Source organism: Macadamia integrifolia, unplaced genomic scaffold, assembly GCF_013358625.1.
Source record: "Macadamia integrifolia cultivar HAES 741 unplaced genomic scaffold, SCU_Mint_v3 scaffold538, whole genome shotgun sequence".
NCBI classification, from domain to species: domain Eukaryota; kingdom Viridiplantae; phylum Streptophyta; class Magnoliopsida; order Proteales; family Proteaceae; genus Macadamia; species Macadamia integrifolia.
In genome coordinates, this window is record NW_024870479.1 from 121,471 (window position 1) to 143,720 (window position 22,250).

The following is a 22,250-nucleotide window of genomic DNA, read 5'->3' on the forward strand; positions in this document are numbered from 1 at the left end:
AAAAAATACCACGCTATGCCCGGACTTCAAATTAGTTTTAACCATGTTAATGGTCCCACATTCTTGGTATTGGTTGATAGAGGATCATAGTGGATTTACTCTCACATTCCGCTAGGGAAGAAATTAGAAAAACATCAAACCCTACAGGTTGCCGCCACAAATTCCACCCCCAAAAACTGTATTTGGATTGCACCTCAATTATATCAACTATATTCGAACTGTTAGATAATTATAGTCGGTGATAACAACACTGTTCCCATTGCTAAAGACGTACTAGGAAGACAAAACCTTTCCTCTTGATGCCACAACCATAGACTGAAAAACCATCCAGAGATTAGCCACGTAATTCTTCGTCAGTGTGGGAACACTTTCTAAGAAGCCGTAGAATCATATCCTTTTGAAGTGTGTTGACGCTGAGGAAGTTAAGAAAGTTAGGCGAAGGCAGCTAGAACAGGGAGCATCAAACAATATTGGCGTTAGGGAGGAGTCTCAGTAGAACCAAAGAAAGCTGATCTACGACCACCCTAGGCTAGATAAGTTGATGATTTAACGAAGCTCCTTGGACTGCAAGAGTGAAGGTAGGGAGGGCATCAGGCGACGGTTGAATTTTTGTTCCTATTGAAATGAATCTAGATTGATGAGGGGTTGGTCAATGATGCTCGAACATGTACTTTTTTTGAGTGCTTATTTATTTTTTATCGATATCTATGGATTGATCACGAGCCGAAATATGGTTAGAGCACTTATGTGTCTTGAACTTATACTGAATGCAATTTACTATAAATGTTCCCAGGGAATTCATTAGAGGAATGTTTTCAATAAAAATTATTTGTTCTTGCATATCCCTACCAGTTTCAAAATTAATCCTGCGGGTATTTGCTGTTAACAAATAGTGTAGAAAATCCTCCCTTGAGGGTCAGGCTTGAGTTTGAAAAGACGCCCCATGCACCAGCCCCACTTCCCCATGTGTGTGGGTGTAGGGTACACTAGGAGTAGTGTTCTTTAACCCTTATTTATTTTATAAATTGGCCTGTTTATAATTATATATATATATATATATATAAAGAACTTTTTTTTTTTTTCTTAAGGCCTCATTAAGATTGCACTTAAAGGAATGAAATTTTATGTTTACATCTAAAATCTGTCTTTATTTTTAGGGCTTGGACAGCTTTGTGCCACCTAGGTGCCTGGCCACCACCTCTGCTGGCCTTTGTGCCATGACAAGTATAGATTCGAATCATAGTTCATATGGATGTAATGGCTTTTAATTTTAATTTGGTCAAGTTTGATTTAACCAGTGTTATTTATTTTGGAAGGCCCGGTTGATCTTCACATTTATGTGTGTTAATCCATGAGGTCTTCAGAATATTCTTGACTGTCTTGTGCTTAAACTGATAGAGTAATACAAGTGTTATCTTTCCTATTTATGCTTGTGTAGTTCAGAATTTGTAGTAAGGTGGTCGAATCCCATTAATTGAATTCTTATTATGTTTCTAGGAACATGGATTGGGGGAGGATGGTTTAAACAGGATTTTGCGCTGCAAATCCGAACCTGGACTTCATGGCTGTTGGAAAGAAATTGGTGAGCATTCTTTGTGCTAACTTAGGTTGTATGCTCCTAATTATAATTGCTGCTCTTGCACTGTCTTAATCTTTTTCCCTGCTAGCCCTTATTATTTTTTTCTGTTTATTCATTGCTAATCCTACCTTGATCATATAGGCTGTTGGAAGGAAATCGCTGGGCATTATTTGTGCCAACTTAGGTTGTATGATCCTAATTATATATTGCTGCTCATGAGCTGTCTTATTATCATTCCCTGCTAGCCCTTTTTATTGTTTTCAGTTTATTCCTTCTTTTTTTTCTTGTCTTTCCTGTTTCATCCATTGCATGAGTGTTTTTCTAGTTCTTTGCAAAATAAATTTTAATGTATAATGATAGTTATTCTCATGGCATTGCTTATCTTTCCTGGTTATCGTCTAGATTCCTTCATCCTCTTCCCAAGGATGAGGGAGGCCTTGCTTGAGAAGAATCAAAGAAGTTAATTGAGCTAGCATTCTCAAGCTGATCTGGGAGCTTGCGGCTAAGAAGATAACTATCTCTCTGGTTTTCTTTGCAATGATTCTAATTAGACTGCTCCTCCTATTTTTTATGCTTCCTGGGTTTGGCACAAGGTTCTGAAGTTTGGGCCTATTGCTTTCGGGTTCATTTCTTGCCAAATTTATAATGGGGCTTCTACCTTTCTTTGGCTCAGCCATTGGCACCCTATGGGTATTCTCCGCATCTTTGGTGCTAGAACCATTTACGGCTCGGAATTTAGTAAGCAGTCCATGGTGGCATATATCATTAGTCATGATGACTAGGCCCCCCTGCCTACTTCTCCCTTGTTAAATGCTGTGTGGAATTCCTTGTATTCTATTTCCAGAAGGTCTCATTGTAGGGGAGATAATGTTGTTTGATCTACATTTTCTTCAGGTCTTTTCAGTTCCAAAACTGCTTGGGACTTCATCTTATCACATGGGCCATTGTCTCTTTGGCGCAAGTTAGTGTGGTTCAAGCACCACATCTTTTGTCACAATTCACTATCTGGCGGGGCCCTCCCAACTACTTCCAAATGCAGTTTTTCCTCATTCACCAGAATATTCCAATCTCTTATTTTTGCTGCATTTGTTGGAATGCTCTGGAAGATGTGGATCATCTCTTTTTTACTTGTTTTTTTCCTCTTCTTTTGTAAAAGGGTCCCGATAAAATGTTGGCAATGAAGCCAGAGGATTCTTCTATTCATGAGGGAATGGGTCTGGGTGGATGTCCTTTGTCAGTAAATGTTCCCGTGATTTTGTGGGTAAGCTCGCATTTAGTGCCACCATCAACCATATTTGGATGAAGTGTAATCTCAAAAAACGGTCCTTGAGTTCCAGATCCTTTCAATAGATTTGTGGCTCCATCTTCTTTGATATTAGAAGATTCAGAAGCAAACTTCCTTCGGTCTCCTCCTCTCGTTGTTGATTCCCCAAGGAATAGACATATTGTTGTCCTAGGGTCTTCCCCTCTCGCTTCTGCAGCTCGTTTCCTCCTCTCCATAAGGATTGGGTTTCTCTTTCCCCTTTTGGTAGTGAATTATTTATTCACCACGAGAAAATATATATATATATATATAAATATTTAGAAGATTTTGTATATTTATGTTTGAACCTTAAATACTTATCATTTATAGTCACACATAAAATGTTGCTAGTTGTACTGTTAGCGTGCTTAAAATTAATGTATGTTACTTAATACTTAGTAGTTGGATACTTATTAGAGAGTCTAGATAGGCCATGCATCAAATTTCAGAGCCTAATTCCCATATATGTCTGTACACATCTACTACTACTTAGATCACTACAGTATGTCTCCTGATTTTTCAGTGCTTTGTTTTGCCACATGTCAATAGGGTACTTTGGGGCCTACCTGTCCAAAAAATCTTAGCAGGATCTAATGTACCTCAAGTGTATCCAGTGTCTCTTATTGTCTCTCCGAGATGTCTCTTAAAACCATTTTCCTGATATGCTTTCTGATACCGATACTTGATACCTGATTAACATATTCAAAGAAATAAAAATGGTTGATATTTCTGAAGGCAAAGAGCCTTATGCAAAGGGTGCTGGGAAAGCTCAAGAAAAGATGCGGTATTTGGTATTGGTATCTGTCAGTAACCATAGAAAAGGCTTGTGAACCAAGTAAGAAGACCAGGATAGAGATTGCAGCTTCTATCAAATTTTAGAAGGTACTTGACGTTCCGACTAATTATATCGTTGGATTAATGGGTTTTCAACTTCTAAAAATGGGAAGATACTCAAAGGGTTCTTCTATTAGAGGCCGTTGATGGGGAAACCTTGAATTACTAGGATTGTCCTTTGGTCGTCCTTCAGTCCTCTTACTTGTTTGCTAGAATTTTCTTCTTCTCCTCCCCCCTTTGAGGAGCTTAGAACCCCCATTTATCTTTATAGTTTCCTTCTACCTTCAATGCATATATTTTTTTTATACTAATAAAAAAATCTGAACAATCCGGCAAGAATACAGGGCAGTGAGAATTAGTTCACGGTTATAGATGTAGAAATAGTGGAGGATGGAATTAGGGTTCTTGGGAAATGTATTTGTAGCAATCGAAACACCAAGACTAATGAAATATTTCGTTACTTTTCAATGGTCCAGTACTGAACAATCTGTTCATTCTCAGACCTGATTCATTTAGTGGGGTCCATGCCTGAACCTGGACCTGCTGACACCCCTAAAGTTATAGCGAGCTTCTCACTGCAGTCTGCTTCACTTGCTTTGAAGTCCTGGGTGTATATGCCTTTCATTTCTTGTTAAATTTGATATATAGTTCATAAGAAAGATCCAAAAACGATTTAAAGCAATACTTAAAAGTGTAAACATAGTGAGCAAAATTTGTGTACGTCAACATTAGGAATGTGATAAGGTGAAACCTTGCAGCCTGATCTTAAGTGATCACACACTCTGCGCTGCAACAACAATAACAACAGCTTAGCCTTTTCCCAACTAAATGGGGTCGGCTAAATGGATCCACGAAAAAAAGAAAAAGACAATACACAAGAAAAGAAAAAAGGCAGCACTGGAACATTCCGCCTACAATCAGTCGGAAACATGGATCTTTGCCCCCCAAACAGCTCTGTTTGAGGTCAAACTGGAGTCAATACCTAGCCTTTGCATGTCTTTTCTTACAACATTCTCTATGGTCATTTTTGGGCTACCCCAAACATGCTGCCCTGCAACAAACACATAATAAATTGTTGATTTTGTGATGTTATTGTTGTTAATTGCAGCTGCTGCCTTACCTTGGAGAACTCACCAGAGTGTGTATTATAGAGGGCATGTTTTGTTTGAAAGGGATGATGCGCATAAATGGACTGCAGAGGAATATGAACTTGTCCGAAGGTGTGTTCAATTATATATTGGCTTTTACGTATTCTTTTTTTCATTCAAATCTTGTGTGGTTTTACCCCGACCCTTTGTAGAACAAGTATGTATTGTGTTGGTGATGAATAATAATGTTGTATATTTGGTACCTTTTTGTATTTAAGGTTGTTAATTTTTACTTGATTATTATTATTATTATTATAATTTTTAAAAAACTTGTGGATGACAATGCATATACTATAGAGTGCATGAGAAGCATGGTTCGAAGTGGAGGATGGTGGCTGATGTGCTTGGCAAACATCGGTTTCATGTGAAGGATGCATGGCGCAGAATAAAGTTGGCCAACCAGAAAAGGGGTAAATTGCTAATTTAACTGCCTTTATTTCCCCCACTTTTCCTCTATAAATAAACCAAGACTTAATGATTTCGTATCAAACTATCAATCATATTTGATGTATTCTTGAATTCTGACTTGAGGTGTGGTTTCTGTCATTGTTGGATACCTTGTTTCCAACTTGGTGCTTGAACGTGATTCATTTTGGCTAGGTACTAAAATAACGTAGTAGTAGGTTCACACTTCACACTGGATAAACAAACTCCCAATATTTGAACAGCCCAAACCAAAGCAATTCTGAACACTCAAACCAGTCTTTACCGAAACTGGAAAATAGAACCAGAGAAAATAAACTCAGCAGAGAAGTTAGTGACCAAACCTGTCCAGAAGTATCTGGGAACAACTCAGAAAAAAAAAAAAATCACTCACAGCAGCAGGAACAACTCAGCAACAGATCTCAACAGCACAAACACTACCCATACAAATCTGGGTTTCTGCCAGCACAGGGAGAAACCCTGCGGTTCAGTTTTGACTGGGCAGCAGGGGCTGAAACCTTGGTCGAGTGGTCCCTTTGAGATGACCTTTGAACCCTCCAAATGGATTTCGAAGCTGCTGGACAGAAGAAAAGAAAAGGCCCTGCTGATTTGTATTTTGAAACCCTAAAAGGCTGCAATCGACTTTGAGCTGTTGAACTGATTTTCAGAGGTTTTGATCCTTGTTAAGTCTTCAAATAAGTTTAGGCTGTGTTTGGTGACGTTCTAAAAAAACGTTTCTGGAGTTTTTTCGTTGGAATAAATCGTTTGGTGCATTTATGGTGTGTTTCGGTTTTTTTGGAACAAAAAGTGGAAAAAAAAAAAAAAAAACGAGAATTACGAACGACAAAAGGTAGTTTGTTATCCAGTTTCGTAAAAAAAAAAAAAAAAGACATTTTGACACTGCAACTGAAATTTCCATATTTGACACGAAACGTTGTTACCAAACGCAGCCTTAGTTTATCTCTCAAACACTCCTCTCACAGCAAGTAACAACAGAAATCAGAAAAGAAAAGAAAAGAAGATATTAAGCAAGATAGATGGGGGGGGGAATGGCTATCTCAGACTGGGTATCTCACCTACAACTATCCCAGCTGTTTGTTTTCCTTTCTCAGGAGAGGGAGCAAGCAATAGCTGCAACAAACTTCATTAATTCAATCCTGTTTTGTGTCTACGCAGCCTCTCTATATATAGAGGCCTGAAATTACAAAAATTAGAAGCTTAACTCAAATTAGAAACTAATGCAAAATAGAAACTATCTCTATCTCTTCTAATTTAAGAAACAAATAGCAGCTACTAGGGACTTTCTAAAAAGTGTAAACAACTACTAAAACAAAGAAAATAAAGGGTTAACTAAGCTGGCCCGATAGGTCAGCATAGGAGTGGTTCGAACTCAGCCCAAAGGCTGGTTTGATGGCTTCTTCCTCCTGTGGTATTGTAGCCCATGATGGGAATCTACATCGTAAACTCCTACTATCAATGGTTGATTAACTAATGCAATTATTTATATATTTTTATTTTATTTTATTTTATTTTTGGTAGACCAAGTGGTTTCACTAAGGAAACTAAAAGAACTTTACAAGCCCCTAACATGGGGATATGGCACATATCAAATTTTCAATCCATGGGTATGCGCTACATTTGCTCAATATACAATGATTCTTCCTCAACCTCCTCCCCTAGTCAAGTAATCTGTGAAGGAATTTCTGGATCTCAGATTCTCAGCTTCCAAATTAAATAAGTTTCCGGCAAAGATGGGCCGCTGGCTGTCTTGGTAATGTGGTACTGATGTTTCTAATCAATCACCAACACAACAGGATCGAAACAGAGTAGGAAAAGTTCAAATTTAGGTGAAAATTAATAACTCTGAATCCATGACTTAGATCAGGAGATCCTCCTGTTCGAGTGCTGGTTCATAAGCCTAGAACAGATGCTGAAAATATTAGCAAGATCCAAGGGTTGGATCTGGTTGCGTGGACAATTCCTAGTGTCACTAGGAGAATTCAAAACTAGCCAAACAACAGATCTTTTGAAGAATCAGATATCAGATTCAACATATGCAGTTTCAGATTTGTCTAAGAAAAAGAATACACCCAGTGCATGAGGCTCCAACAAAGAAGAAGAGTTAACCTGGGTGTTTAACCGCAAGTCCTAACTGTGATGCAGATCAAAGCTTGAAGAAGACGACCAGAAAAAAAGAGTGAGAAAATACTGTTCACAAATGATAAAACACTGCTGACATAAACAGTAATTTTGGTCCATATCTCCTATTTTAGTTTCCTATTTAGGTTAGTTTAATTAGTTTCTATTTTATTTCTTTCTTAGTGAGCAAGTTAGTCCTTAGTTACTAAAGTCTATTAGTTTCTAATTTCAAGTTAGTTTCCTTTTGAGTTACTTTCTATTTTGTAAGGTTGTACTCTCTCCTATATAAGAGAGATTGTTGTAACAGTTTGAGAATTAATGAAAGAATGAATTTTACAGCCATTATTGCTCCTTATTCCTGATATAGGATGTTCAACAGCTGGGATTGCTGTGGCCTGTGGCCGTGGGTGAGATACCTAGACTGAGATAGCCATTCCCCTACCCCCTTTCTTCTACCATTGATTTTCACCTTCTTCCTTCCTTTCTTCATTTTTTTTCTCCATCTACCATTTAAAGTGAAATTGAAGCCCTATAAGATTGCTGATTGCTGATCAGAAGACATGCACACAGCCTATCGATTTTCAGTTACAGAGTTTTCCTGGAAGAATGTTTGAGTGCGTAACTTCCAGGTCAGATTGCTGATCGCTGCAGGATTTTGAGTGTTGGTTGAGGACCTTACGAGGACAACTTGATCCAAATTTGAGGATCATCTGGCGCTTCCAGCCGTAGTTTTTGAAGATTCACCAGACCAGCCTAAGTCTCAATCCGGCCAGCAGAATTTTTTCAATTTTTTATGTTTTGTTCTCTCATATAGGATTTTCATTCGATCCAAAATTCATCTTCATCTGATTTGTGGTTTGTGAGTAATTGAAATTCTTATATTCAGCACTATTTTCCAGATCTGAGTTCTCTGTTGAAACTAAATTTGATTTGCATGTTGGAGTTTATGATAGATCCTTCTGGGACTGATTACCCCTTGGTAATTTAGTCTTACATCAGACTGGATTCACCACTTGTAGTCGGCTTCACCATCCTGAGTCATCATGGGAGAATGCTCTGATTCATCACAGAACATGAAGGAAATTTTTTTCAAATACTGTCAAAATCATGGGGAGCTTGTACCCCATGCTTTACTTATAGTAATCAGTTAAGGGCAATCACAGCCCAATAAGGAATAGTGATTCATAACAGGACTCATCAAGCAAATCATACTCTGAATAGGAAATATGTCCTAATGAAATAAAGACTAGGGTAAGATAAGACCCATGGATGCCCCAGTGAGGAAGAGCGATCAGTTTTAATTACATGGAGGACCTAAAATGACTATTGACGAAGTGGTAAGAAATGATATGCAGCTGGTAGGGCTCGATTCTAGTATGACCATGGATAGAGGTAACTGGAGGACAAGGACCTGTGTAGCCGACACCTTGTAAGTGATGTTCCAATGATGCTGCTTTGTTTACTGCTTTGACTACTTCTTTTACCTCCTTTGACTTCTTTTTAGTACTTCTATTTATTCTTATGCTTACTATTATCTTAGACCAAATCAGATCCATGTGCCGATCCCATCAAGTTCGGATAAGGTTATGGTGGTTGTTGTCATAAGATAACTGACCCACAGGACTGAAACAACTGACTTAAAACAAAACATAACCAGACCCAGGTCATGTTAAGCCTGTACAAACACTAGGCCATGTTAAGCTTGGTTCTTCATGGATCTTCTCCTCTGATATTTCTTAAGTTCTGCCTCACTTGGCCTGTAATTGTTACTTTCTCAGTTTGGCCTGGTTTGTTTTGGATGCTAATTTCTGAGACAATTATGTTCTTTTACGATTTGGATTGTGCTCAACATGTCTTTCTGCTTGGCGGGACTATACACTTGGCTCACCTACTATATGAAGTTTTAACTTTTAATGCTATAATCTAATTGGTGCTCTTTTCTATTTTGCCCCCCCCCCCCAAACACCTAATTCATGACAAAGGGCATTGGTCCCAGGAGGAGTACCAGACTTTATTTGATTTAGTGAACATGGATTTGCGCATGAAAGCCTTTGGGGAAAAGAAATCCAAGCATGGGATGGTAAACGATTCTTTTTGCTTCATTTAAATCCACCCCCCAAAAACCCCCCAACAAAAAAATGATAACATTACGAGGACCCTGTTACGTTCGTTATTTTCTGTGTTTATTTTCATCTTCAATTCTTATTGAAGCAAGATTGGAGTACTGGAGTACTTTTTATTTTCTAAATGATTGCTTTATGAGAGACCTTGAGCAGTTGCGAGATAATATTAGTTGGGGAGCAATTAGTGACAAGTTGTCCACTCGAATCAATTCATCTTGCTGCGAAAAATGGTGTGCATTCTATTTCATTATCTCCTTGATATTGCATTTTTCAATATATATTTTGTTCTTGGTAGTAAGTTTTGCTCGGAAGAAAACATTGCTGTTGTTAAATTTTATTTGGCTTATTAAAATGTATGCAAATAGGCGCAATATACATACATATATATATATGTATATATATAAACTTCCGCACATGCATGTGTTTTGACATATTGATATTTATATAATTGTCGTGGGAAAATTGACTTGCATATATAGAATATGGTACATCCAAAATTTTGGGGACCTTGTGCAAGAATAAGAATTCTATTAGAGGAGTCTGATGAAAAGAAAGGTCAAAGAAATCTGATTTAAATGCCACTTGAATTGTAACCTCATTTTCTGTCATTATAATGACATTGATTTTGGTTGTAGAAGCTTTGAAAAACCTACACAATGGACCTGTGAAAACATGATGTAAACTGTGAGAGTCATCAATTGTGGACATGGTGCAGGTTCTTTTTTTTTTGGGGGGGGGGGATGTGGGAGGAGTATTTAGACTGTCGATGCTGCCTCCTTGATGTCTGATTATTTTGTTTGGGAGATGTTGTATGAGTGAATCATCTTCTGGTTCAGTGTTACATTTGAAGTGTGGGGAGCTTTCTATATTAATCAGTACGAAATGGGTGATGCAATAATCTTGTTAGAATTGAAAGGGCCAACTTCTTTATGCAAGGGGAAAGAAACTATAGTACTTTATGCTAGCCTGCAGTTATCTTGGTTGATCCAGTTACAAGAAAGCAACAGTGGTTGAGAATCATATGGAGCCAGTTTGCGGGATAGTTCTGAAGATAAACATTATTTTGTGGGCCTAAATTTGTAAATAGAGATTTTCTGATTGACACATTTGAAGGAACTGGGCTGGTTCGCCAACAGCCTGACCTTTTAGCTCTTGTATTGTTTTGGGACCCTGTGGTGCAACAGTTAAGTTGAATTATTGCAACATGTTGGTCATAGGATTAAAACTTGGAAACAGCCTCTTCTGCGAAGCAGAGGGTAAGGCTGTGCATATTTGCCCCTCCCAGATCCTGCAGTAGAAGGAGACTTGTGACTGGGTTGCTCTTTTATTGTTTTGGGGCCCTTATTCCCTTTTTTGCCTTTTTTTATTATAGAAATTTGACTAGTCAAGAAAGTTGGGGGACTCATATTTAGAAGTTATTTCGTTTGAGAATTAATTTTATGCTTTAAAGGGTTTTTGTTCATTTTAATTTCAGATTGGTTAGTCAATGGTTTTGGACCTATCTATGTACTTAGGACCTAGTAAGCTGGAGTCCTAGTGATTAGAAGTTACTTTAGGCTGCTTTCTGTTATGTTCTGACTGTGGTTGTGCTAAGAAAATATTTGAGAAGCTTTTGAGAAATCCTGCTGTAGCTGTTTGGTTGCACTGATTGTTCAGAAAATTATGAAATCATAACCCTAATCCTAAACTTTAATTGGACAGATTACGCACTCAAATATCCTAAGTAGGATAGTGGTATATGAATCTCAGATTGGAATATCTCCAGGTAAACCTAAACGGAAAAGGAATTATGATAGTACAAATCAAAAGGCAATAGACCATTATGACAGAAATTTTGGCCTATTAACTTTGCTAAACAGCTTTGATTTAACAGTAAACAGAAATCAGAAGCAGGAACTAAGGAAAGGAAAAAAGAGTTGGAATAACTGAGATTCCACCCAGATAATGTCTAGACAATCCACCCTAGTCTTTAAGGAATCCACTGGTTTAGAGGAATCATCTTCATGGACAATGAATCCACACAGCTCAACAGAAGGAAAAACTTCATTACTTTATTCATAAATTCATCTCTCTATGGGCTCAGGGGCGCAAACTTTCTCATAAAAGAGAAACTTAAACCCCACACTCAAGTACTCAACTCTCAAGATCATGTAAGACTCGTTTACCCCCCCCCTCCAACAAAGAAAAGGGATATGGTACTCTAAAAAGGAAATAGAAACAAAAAAGAGACTTAAGATCCTACTTCTATTAGAAAACATAAGTAGAAGCTAATCATTAGAAGGGAGAAAAATAAAGCTAAACAAAATCGAAAATAATTCAAAAAAAAAAAAAAACCGTAGAATAGCTAAAAATAAAGCAGAACCAGTATTTTTCTGCCTTAAGAAAGGCCCATAACAGTGAATCCAATGGACCATAAGCCCAACATAGTCAACATGAGTACTTTTTCTGCCTTTGTTTTTTGTTACCATGTGTATCCTTAATATAGCCCCATTACAGTGAAAATCCAATGAACCAGAAGCCCACATATGTATAACCCATCCCACTACTCATTTTCTTGAGTCCTTTTTCTGCATTTTGAATGCGTCAATTGTTGTTTTTTGATATCCCTGTGTATATACAAACACACATACAATTAGTGGAAAGCATTTTATATTCTACTTTGTAAAAGCGGTAAAAAATGTTTACTTCATGGGATAATATTTTACTGCTGTCTTAAGAGTGGGGACTTCTGGAAATCTTGAATTATTGATGCTGCAGATACAATTGTCATTTAGTTGGTTGCATAAATAAACTTTCAATTTCTCCTTAATGTCCTCATCCTTTATTAATGCTTTACCATCTTCACTTTTAATACATCCAACATGGTCAAGAACTCTACTCTTCCTTTCCCTCATTTTAGTTATCTTATAGATAGCTTTATCCCATGTTCCCCTTCCACTGTAATAATCATAATACATAATCTAACTCAAACATATGGTATAAGAAAATGAAAATTGTATCTGCAACATAAATAATTCAAGATTTCCAGAAGTCCCCACTCTTAAGACAACAGTAAAATATTATCCCATGAAGTAAACATTTTTTTACCGCTTTTACAAGTTAGAATATAGAATGTTTTCCACTAATTGTATGTGTGTTTGTGTACACACAGGGATATCAAAAAACAATAACTGACGCATTCAAAATTGTTGTATAGGAAAAATTAGGGTGTCTGAAGTAAAAGAAGCTTTAAGGAGGATGAAAGTAGGCAAGGCACAAGGCCTAGATGAGGCCACAATAGAAATGTGGAAGTGCTTAGAAATCTATGGTTTATCTTGGTAAACCAATTTGTTTAATAAGATTCTGAGCAAAAATAAAATGCCATATGAATGGAGGAGAAGCATTGTGGTTTCAATTTACAAAAATAAAGGTGATATTCATAGCTGCAATAACTATAGAGGCATACAACGAATGAGTCATACTATGAAATTATGGGAGAGAGTTATTGAAACCCACCTGAGAAAAGAAACTACTATTGCAAAGAATCAATGTGGTTTTATGTTAGGAAGATCCATGACATAAGCTATCTACTTGGGAGACTCATGGAAAGATTTAGAGATTGCAAGAAGGATCTCCATATAATCTTAATTGATCAAAGAAAAAGCTTATGACAGTCCATAGAGAGTTAATTTGGCAAGTACTAGAGACAAGAAGTGTTCAAGTAAATATGTGGACATAATTAAAGATATGTATGATGGTGTGTTGACTAGTGTAAGAATTGTGTTTGGGGTGGGGGTCAAGGTAGTGAATTCCCAAATATAGTTGGGTTACATTAAGGATCAAATTTAAGCCTCTTTGTTTGCACTTATCATGGATGAATTAACTAGAGAAATTCAAGATGACGTTCCTTGTATGCTTTTTGCTGATGATATTGTTTTGGTGGATGAGACAAAAGCAGAGATTAAAACGCTAAGTTGGATTTCTAGAGATCATCCTTAGAATCAAAAGGTTTTAAGATAAGTAAAACGAAGACAAAGTATATGGTGTGTAACTAGGACGGATAATGAGGTGGTGAAAATTGATGAAAGGGAAGTTCCACGAACTGATTTTTGTAGGTATCTAGGTTCAATCATAAATAAGGAAGTTGATATAGAGGATGTTGTTTCATAAAGAATTAAAATAGTATGGATGAAGTGGGGAGGTGCGTCTGGAGTGTTTTGTGATCGACATATTCTTTTAAAACTTGAAGGAAAATTTTATAGGACAATCATTCTACCGGCTATGATGTGTGGTGCAGAATGCTGGGTAGTTAAGAAGCAAACAACAACAGCCATAACCTTATCCCAACTTGATGGGGTTGGCTATATAGATCTGATATTGTCTAAGGTAATAGTAAGCATAGAATAAATAGAAGTACCAAAAAGAAGTAAAAGGGGGTAAAAGAAGTTAAAGCAGTAGTCAAAGTAGCATCACTGGAACATCCCCTACAAGGGGTTGGTTGCATGGGTTCTTGTTCTCCATTTACCTCTATCTGGTATCATACTTGAATCGAGCCCTGCCATCTGCATATCTTTTCTTACCACTTTGTTAATAGTCATTTTAGGCCTGCCTCTCCTTCTATTTCTATGTAATTGAAACTAGTCACTCTTCCTTATTGGGGCATCCATGGGTTTCCGTTGAACATGGCCATACCACCTCAACAGACTCTTGCGGAGCTTGTCTTGGATTGGTGCAACCCCTAACTCGTTTCTAATACAATCGTTCCTTACTCTGTCTCTCCTGGTCTTGCAGCACATTCCTCTCGACATCCTCATCTTTGCTACACCCAATTTATTCAAATTACTCTTCTTAACTGCTCAACACTCTGCTCCATACGCCATAGCTAATCGTATTACTGAATTGTAGAATTTTCCCTTGAGTTTAATAGGGAAGATGTGGGTAGTTAAGAAGCATTATGCAGATAAACTCAGCTTAGCGGAGATGTGGATGTTGAGATGGATGAATGGTAAAACTAAGAAGCATAAAGTAAGAAATGGTCATATTAGAGCTGGTTTGGGAGTAGCAACGATACATGATAAGCTACGAGAAAGTCATTTGTGGTGGCATGACTATGTTCAACAGAGACCTTTGGATGCTCCAGTACTGAAGAGTGATTTGATTCAGATCAAAGGATCTAAAAGAGTTAGGGGCAGACCCAAAATGACCTTAGGAGAAATGGTGAGGAAAGACGTGCATAGCTTAGGCCTTGTATCAAGTATAATGTCGAATAGAGCTGATTGGAGGGCAAGGATCCAAGTAGCCGTCCCCCATTTAGTTGGGATAAGACTCAGTTCTTCTTTTATTATTGCTAAATGTTGTAAACATACTGCAGTCTTTGGTGTTTCTGAGTACAATCTCAAAGACATTTAATGCCTGCAAATATCTTGATTTTGATAATTGCAATCACTAAATCATGTCTCGCTAAATGCTTGATACTTTTAACTTTCCAGGTATGGCCAATTAACATCACCTATGGTAGCAGAAGGTTTATGGCAGGATTCTGATGATTATCGTCTGCTGATTGCGTAAGGCTTTGGCTCCACTAATCCATATCTATTGATTTTGTTACTCATTCTCTCTCTTGCAGACTCAAACTTAATCTTAGCATTAGAGAACCTAAACTGTTAGAACAGAAGTTGGAAGAGTAGGAACAAGAAAGCAACATAACCACAGTAGATGGCTATACCAGCAATTCAGATTAGCTGGAAGTAACTGGAAAATGCTTCAGCATAGCCAAGAACCTAAGAGATTCTTGCAGGGAACCAATAATCTTTCATTTGATAACGAAGACAGTGAGGCTCTCAAAGCATATATTTGTAGTCTCTCTGATGTAGTACTGTATTTGAAAGACTCAAAACAGTAGCCAATAGATGAGATCTTTAACTCAAAGGATAAAGGTTATAAGGAATGATGAATAGATTAGATTATGATAGGATGGGAAGGGCTGAGATGCGGGTGTGGTGTAGGAACTAAGGAGATTGACTGCTGAAAGTTACAGTCCAATCGGCTAAGTAAAACAGCAAATAGAGGTGAGTCCTAGTGAGTGTAGGACTAGGGTTATTTAGGTGATTTAAGGTCCTGAAATTAGGGTTTGTTAACAGTGAATCAAGTTACTGTTACAGGTATTGATTAATCCAGAACAGTAACTGATTATGAAGGTGAAAGCCAGACTCAATTTAGGTCTTGGGCAAGGTACAAAACAAGGTGTTAAGGGGCAGGGACAGAATTGAAAATATGAAGATATTTTGAAATCCAATCACAGGGAGCAGCACAAACTTGAATCAACTCAATTAGGGTTGATAAAGGTATAAACAAAATTTCAGATTGACCGGATGGCTCAGTTGCTTAATCTGAAATAACACATTGTCTCCAATCTTCTAGAATCTGGAATTTTAATTGAAGAACTTCAAGAATAGTGCTTACTTGATAATGGCATGAAGGGGAGATCAAATAAGAAAAAGAATGAAGTTCCAGCAGCAGTAGTGAAGCAATAACAGTAAGAGAACCATCTGTGCTTCGCACCACAGGACGTTGATGTAGGGGATTATGGATTACCGAGGAACTAGGGGTCCTACAAGGGCTGACCAAGACAGGCAATGATAGGCTAGGTAAACTCCAAAGAAGACCTAAATGGGGACTGGTGGCAGCATATTCATGCATACATTTAAATCAAAATGGAGGTTTTTCAAAGTAGTAATGAACATGATATTCTAGGGCAGCATACATTCAACTAAACGAGAAGTTTGATTAGGTAACGCGGAGTTCGATAATAAGCAGCTTTAAGATAAATTACATTCATGAACTTTCAAGATTCTGAAAATTGGGAAATGCTATATTAATCTATCAATAAACCAACTTAAAGGATAAAACATTAATTTATTAACTTGTAGAGATCTTGAATCAATGTTAGTTTATAAATTCTTCAGGGTTCTGTAGAACAGTGAAATCCGGGGGAGGGGGGATGCTTTAAAGTAACGTAAACCGTGGGGAGAAAGGTTATAGACAGATACAATGATTAAATAAAAGAAATTAGGATTGGAGAAAACAAGAAGTGGCAACGAAATCTGGAGTTAGAAAATAAGAAGGATACCAAGTAAGAGAATGGTAAATACTAATAAACATATTTTAGAAATAAATATTTTAAAAAGATGCTGTCCATCTCATATGAGGTCTATCATAGGGTCCTATATGCGTCTCATCCTTTGGTAGACTTTAAGGCCACGGTCAGGTTAATGGGCTGATGTCCTCATCAGACATCAGTTGGATCAGACACCAACTCCTTCACCTTGATCACACACAAGGACCATTATTCACAGCAAGAAGAAAGTTGCAGCAGCAAAACTATAATTTTCAGAATCGCTGGTGAGGTAGAAAGCCTTCCACAGTTTGCATTTTACTGATCCCACAAGGCTGAGTTAGAGTTGGCATGGGAAGCCCCAACCGACTCCAAATTTTCCAACAAAACATAGTTCTAAAGCCTATAGGAAACCCCAATAGTGGACTCCTTACTTGGCCAAGGAATTATACTAATGACATAGCCATTTCATATTAACACCTAACAAAATAAAATCACTTAGAGTGGACCACCCATTGGACCATGGTTCTGTACATAACTGAAGGACTAAAAATAAACCAAGTATGGAATACTGAAGCAGCAACATCAACTAGGCCACAGTTTGGCCTCTCTTGGTCTTCTTCCTATGTGAATAGGTCTACATCTCTGCATCACTCTCATCTATTCCTTTTGTTATGACTAGGAAAAAAGAGACTTTAAATATAAACCAAGACTAATATGGCTCCCCATACCATTTAGGAGCTCCATGAGTACTTAGACTGACACCCTATTAGTAATTTTGGCCATAACTTTCTCGATACAGATTGGAATCACAAGGTCTTGGTCTTGTTTGAAGGTTAAACCAGTAAGCTTTCAAATTCCTGATAAAGCTAGATTAAATATTCTTGACATTCCAAAAATTACTCCAAATAAAAACAGCAGAAGAGCCCAGATGACTTAAATCTATAAGAAAACTGGCAATGTTCTACACATTATGATCTCCCTTGAGTTTAGTATGGACTTTCTGAGAACATCAAACAGATTTGCAATTCCTATGGTTATTACACCCAACTTAAGTTCAAAACAAATTATGATACAATATTATAATACTGTTTTTGTTTATAACCCATATGAACTGTCATTGTGATGTTACCTGATTGAGTTATGGGTGGTTTTAAGGAATTTTTGTTTGTGTCCTCTGTGACATTTGATTTCATAGATCAAGTTTTTGAACACATATTTGCCTTTCTTTGGAATATTATGAGTTTTTTTTTTATTGTTCATTAAAATTTATTGAGAAGGCTTCAACTTTCTGAGACTTGAACAGACTTGGCCTAGTTTTGGTGAGTTGTTACCTTTTATAACCTACGCATGAATTTTATCACATTTTTATTTTTGTATCGCTAGTTACATGAAAATATTGTGAATCCAGGTCCGTCCTTTTAACTCTTTTTCTGTGATCTCCCTAAAATTTTAGAGTCAATTATACTTGTCTATCTGATACATACTTGCTTGCAGACTTTATGACTTGGATGCTTCTTGCATTGAAGATGTCGACTGGGACAATCTTCTTGACCTCAGGTAATTTGTTCTTGTTCTAAAATTTTCTATGAGCATCTATGGTATTTGATTTACGGTGCGCAAATTTTTTTCTCTTTTGGTATACTGTTTCCCAGGGTGGGGATTTATGATTGGTTAGGAATTTGGATTTTATTCAGAAGAAAAACCCACATGAGCAGCCCAAACCAAAGAAGGCAAATAAAGCTATTACCTGTTAATGCTGCCATAAAATGTGGCTGTAAAGTTTGACCGAGCAAAATTCAAGAGGGTGGAAAATGCTACCCAAAAGGAAGAAGGCATATAAAGCTACATTCCGCTAGAATGGTTCCATAAAGCTTGGGGTGGAAGGAAACTTTTAAGGTAAGATTTTGAAGAGGTTGTCTAAGGAACTGGTTTGAGGGAAAATTTTTACACTTGGCCTTCAAAATGCTGCATGGATGTAGTTGGAAGAAGAAACTAGTTCTTTGTATCAGGACTGCAGACACCTAAGGTTGTGATTGGAGAAGTAGGGTGTGGGAGTGTGGCCTAAGACTTGTTGGGATTGTTAATTGAGGGAAATTGGTTGGCCATGCTAATTAGCATTCAATAGATATTTTCTTTTTTTTTTTTTGGGGGGGGGGTGGGGAGTGTGCGGGACAAAACTACCCCCTCTTTATAACTGTATTCTCTAAAGTTGTCCCATCTGTTTTTTGAAAATATGCCATTCTTGGCTTCATTCCCCTACCACCTCCTGAGCATCTTCATCAGTAACTCCCTTTGCTTTTATACTTGCATGCTAACTCATCTTTTTGTGAGGACTTAGGGTAGATCTTCACAACACAAGAAGGATGAAGGACGGTGCGATGTACTAGCTGAAAGTTGAAGTGTTGAGGAAGTGGTAGATGAGTTGCATGTTGTAGGATGAAAACCTCGACTTCCCATGGTTGAGCTTTACCTTCTTGAGTGGATTCATGTAATACCTCTTGCATTGGCCTTCTCAGATTTGCAATAAGCACACAGTGGCCACACTTTCTGTTGAAGATGGGAATGACATGATCTCCCTTTTCTCTTGTCCAAACGCCTCCAATGCTTTCCATGATTCTGTCAGTCACAATAATGGAAGGAATATTCCTTTTTTGCTCTCTTGAGTTTAGAGGAAATCTATCTCCATCATCCTTCCGTCTCATCCTTTGATCTCCATTGCCCTGTTTTGATCAGTCTTGAAATGGCAGGAGAGGCTGGGGATGGCCATCTTGGATGTGGCTAAGAGCAGTGGAGGCTCAGCTTTCCTAACATGTGCTGTCCGAACAGGTTCATGGGGTTTGTCAGACCTTCCATTAAAAAACTTAAGTCATTCACACCGCCACGAAATCCCACAGCCAAATGGTTCTGAAGTACAATATGGTAAAAATGATTGATTAGAGGATATGTGGTTTAATAACAAACATGCAGATTTTTTATTAGATGCAGTACACAGAAAGAATGCTCCCAACATAAATACAATTTAGGAACCAAATTCTAACATGCATAAATCCATAAAGAGACTTGACCCAAACTAATTTCCTAACATTTAGCACTAATTGCGGTAAGTCTTCCATTTTTCCTTTATTTGTTCTTTTGTTTATTATTATTATTATTTTTATTTTTATTTTTTAGGGAAGTGGGTATTCGTTCTCATGTAAATGCATTTTCAGGTCCGGAGATGTTTGTAGGAAGCGTTGGAACCAAATGGTCAGTCACATAGGCAAGCATGGGTGCAACTCGTTCGCAGAACAAGTAGAAGTGCTTTCAAAACGTTATTGCCCAGAATTGCTTGAAGTGAGAGAGGCCTACGATAGCAGACCTGTTACTCCATGAAGTTGTTCATTAGTCCTTGGCTGCAGCAAGGTGCTTGGTTTGGAGTTTGGTGTGTATCAAAACACCATTAAAACATACAAATGAGATCATGACTATGAAAACAGAAAACTTGCAAATGGTATATCACATCCATGTGACCCTCCTAAGTGATGGTAAGGTTGAATTCTACAGGTTTTTGATACAGAGAAGAGAATCCACATTTTTGGAAGGGAAAATCTTGTCAGGAGGTGTGAATGAATAGCTAGCCAGCCAGTGTAACCACTTATGTAATCCATTGTGAAGTGAATATTTCAAAAGATTTTAATAGAATTAGGGGCAATAATATATTATGGTTAAGACTTCCAAATTTAAAAGAGAAGTTCGTTCCATCCTTTCTCTGGAGCTCCTCTTTCCCTAGAATTGCCAGAGTTATCGCAACGGATATTTTTAAAATTCTAGTCCAAAACTAATCATGTATGGCCCCACAGAGAAGTTTTAGTTTATTTTTGGAAAAAAGAAAGTGTTTTCTTCGGTAGGATGAAAAAAAATATGTTAAATGGTCATTTGATCCATGCCCATGTGCGAGGTATAGGGACATAAAAAATTACTGCCCCATCTTCTATGAAATACAAATTTCATTCGTGGTGAAGATGATGCTACTGTCTGTGCTCTCATTGGTCTCATGTTGATGTAGAAGTGCCCTAGCAACAAAAATTAGAAAAGGGATGTTTTTCATACAACTAATATACTGTATGGCATAATTTACCAAAAAAGAAAAAAAAGACATTACCAAAAAAGCAAAAAATATACTGTATTGCGTATGCTCTCTCACATGGGCTTTTTAATTAGTTTTTTTCATACCATGATCTTGTGGGCTTCATATGAATAATGTCTTTTTTAAGCTGCCACTGGCGTGGCGTGAGAGATTCCCCTCCCCTCCCCTCTATCCCAAACAATGACATGATCTTAAAATGTAATAAGGCTTGCTTTGGTTGTAAAGGGAATTAAACAGAAGGAAAGTGAAATTTTATAATCATTAAAGCCATGTTCTTTTTTTTTTTGGGGTTTTTGGGGGGGGGGGGGTGGTGGTGTGGGGGATGAATAAACTTAAAGCCATGTTACTATAAGCATATTAGCATTAACTTCAAATCATTCCATATTCCATTATTAAATTTCACTTTACCTTGCTTTGCATCTAAAACCCTTTGCTACATTTTAACCCAAAAAAAATCCCTTTACTACAAAATATATAAAAGAAATATATAAATGTGACTGCTGTAGATATTTGTTTTAGGTGGAACTTGTGTTATCTTCTATACTCATCAAAGCGAGTGCACTCTAAGCGGGTTTGGTTTGGTGCACCCTTAACCATAAGCAAACCTTCCGTAGGGACATCAACATCATACTTTCTTTGCACATCCTCCACAGGTGAAAGACACCTAACAACCCCTGGTAGCGTTCAATACATAGGGTGCATCAAACCAAACCCACTTAGAGTGCACTCGCTTTGATGAGTATAGAAGATAACACGTGCAAAGAAAGTATGGTGTTGATGTCCCTACGGGAGGTTTGCTTATGGTTAAACAACAAGAAGGTGGTGCATTATGGCTTTCTAAATACCATCTTCATTGAAACATTAGAAGGAAATACTCTGAATCCAAGGAAACGTAAGACTTCGAAATTTAATATAACCTGTAATTTCCTTCATGCCTTTCAAATGAACAGTTATTGCTGGAATGAAGAATACCCATCTGATGCCTAGGCCAGGAACATTTTGTTTTGTTGGAAGTGCAACACTAGTTATGTGGAGAGCTAGATCATGTTTTGGAGATCAACTCAAATTTTTTTACAATTCAGAGAATCCATTCCTTCAATGCAAAGAGGTCAAGGTATTTCATATATCATGGTTTTAAGTGATGTTGAAAATTGGAATGAACTTGAGACTCATTGGTTCTTAGCCAATGAGCAAGTACAATTGGTCTTGTTGCTGCACATTTCTGCCACGCATTAACCTACAGAACACATGTCAAAAACCAGCCTAGAGGAGGCTTCGGGACTAGGCTCCGATGCAGTAGTTAGTCTTAGTGATGCGATATTGCCAGCATTCAACAAGAATGAGAGCTTACCTTCTTCCTTAGCCCCTCTTGCCTTATATCGAGCGCAAAGGTCCCTCCTATTGGTCGAGGATCATGGACCCGTGTCTCCTCCTTATTAGGGGAATCTTTTCTCATCGTGGCTGATCGTAATGGCTAAC

The 22,250-nt window shown here is 37.6% G+C and overlaps 1 protein-coding gene across 2 annotated transcripts in view; it reads left to right on the forward strand.

Annotated features, from left to right (window-relative positions):
- The window catches only part of LOC122069155 (RNA polymerase I termination factor-like), a 26,095-nt gene extending 5,707 nt beyond the window's left edge, over positions 1-20,388 (forward strand). Inside the window, exons 3-10 of one of the 2 annotated variants that reach the window (XM_042633101.1) lie at positions 1,498-1,582; positions 4,825-4,936; positions 5,162-5,274; positions 9,409-9,506; positions 9,703-9,779; positions 15,018-15,092; positions 18,140-18,202; positions 19,855-20,388. In XM_042633101.1, coding sequence (XP_042489035.1) covers positions 1,498-1,582; positions 4,825-4,936; positions 5,162-5,274; positions 9,409-9,506; positions 9,703-9,779; positions 15,018-15,092; positions 18,140-18,202; positions 19,855-20,017 — 786 coding nt within the window. In that variant the 3' untranslated portion in view covers positions 20,018-20,388. The remainder of the gene's footprint in view (positions 1-1,497; positions 1,583-4,824; positions 4,937-5,161; positions 5,275-9,408; positions 9,507-9,702; positions 9,780-15,017; positions 15,093-18,139; positions 18,203-19,854) is intronic. The other variant, XR_006137380.1, reaches the window with a different exon arrangement.
- The last annotated feature ends 1,862 nt before the right edge of the window (positions 20,389-22,250 follow it).